This window comes from Priapulus caudatus, unplaced genomic scaffold, assembly GCF_000485595.1.
Source record: "Priapulus caudatus unplaced genomic scaffold, Priapulus_caudatus-5.0.1 Scaffold1875, whole genome shotgun sequence".
In the NCBI taxonomy this organism is placed as follows: domain Eukaryota; kingdom Metazoa; phylum Priapulida; class Priapulimorpha; order Priapulimorphida; family Priapulidae; genus Priapulus; species Priapulus caudatus.
The window spans coordinates 49,133-49,940 of NW_014578936.1; the positions used below are offsets into that span (position 1 = coordinate 49,133).

Here is an 808-nt window from a genome sequence, read left to right on the forward strand (position 1 = left end):
TGCGCATGTGTGTCTTGAGATTAGTGGAGGTCCTACACCTGTATGCACATGTGTCGCACGCATACGGCTTCTCTCCCGTGTGAGCGCGCATGTGTGTCTTGAGATTAGTGGAGGTCCTACACCTGTATGCACATGTGTCGCACGCATACGGCTTCTCTCCCGTGTGAGCGCGCATGTGTGTCTTGAGATTAGTGGAGGTCCTACACCTGTATGCACATGTGTCGCACGCATACGGCTTCTCTCCCGTGTGAGCGCGCATGTGTGTCTTGAGATTAGTGGAGGTCCTACACCTGTATTCACATATATCGCACGCATACGGTTTCTCTCCCGTGTGAGTGCGCATGTGTTTCTTGAGATCACTGAAGGTCTTACCCTTGTATTCACATTTGTCACATGGAAATGGCCTCTCTACCATGTGACTGTGCATGTGTCGCGTGAGGTCACTGGATGACTTATATCTGCATTCACATATATCGCACGCATATGGCCTCTCTTCCGTGTGAGTGCGCTTGTGCACCTTCAGACTATCGAGGGTAGTATATCTGTGTTCACATATATCGCACGCATATGGTCTCTCTCCCGTGTGAGTGCGCATGTGCACCTTGAGACTACCGGAGGTACTACACCTGTATTCACATGTGTCACACGCATATGGCTTCTCACCAGTGTGAGTGCGCATGTGTCTCTTGAGATCATCGGAGCCCGTACACTTGTATTCACATCTCTCACATGCAAACGGTTTCTCTCCCGTGTGAGCGCGCATGTGTTTCTTAAGCATATCCGACCTAGAACACCTATATTCACATCT

The 808-nt window shown here is 50.1% G+C and overlaps 1 protein-coding gene across 1 annotated transcript in view; it reads right to left on the bottom strand.

Moving 5' to 3' along the window:
• Positions 1-802, bottom strand: part of LOC106817815 (protein krueppel-like) — an 8,375-nt gene extending 7,573 nt beyond the window's left edge. The window contains exons 1-2 of the mRNA XM_014822515.1: positions 627-802; positions 227-290 (exon numbers count right to left, since the gene is read on the bottom strand). Of these exons, the coding sequence (XP_014678001.1) occupies positions 227-290; positions 627-778 (216 nt within the window). The 5' untranslated portion in view covers positions 779-802. The remainder of the gene's footprint in view (positions 1-226; positions 291-626) is intronic.
• Between the last annotated feature and the right edge of the window lie 6 nt (positions 803-808).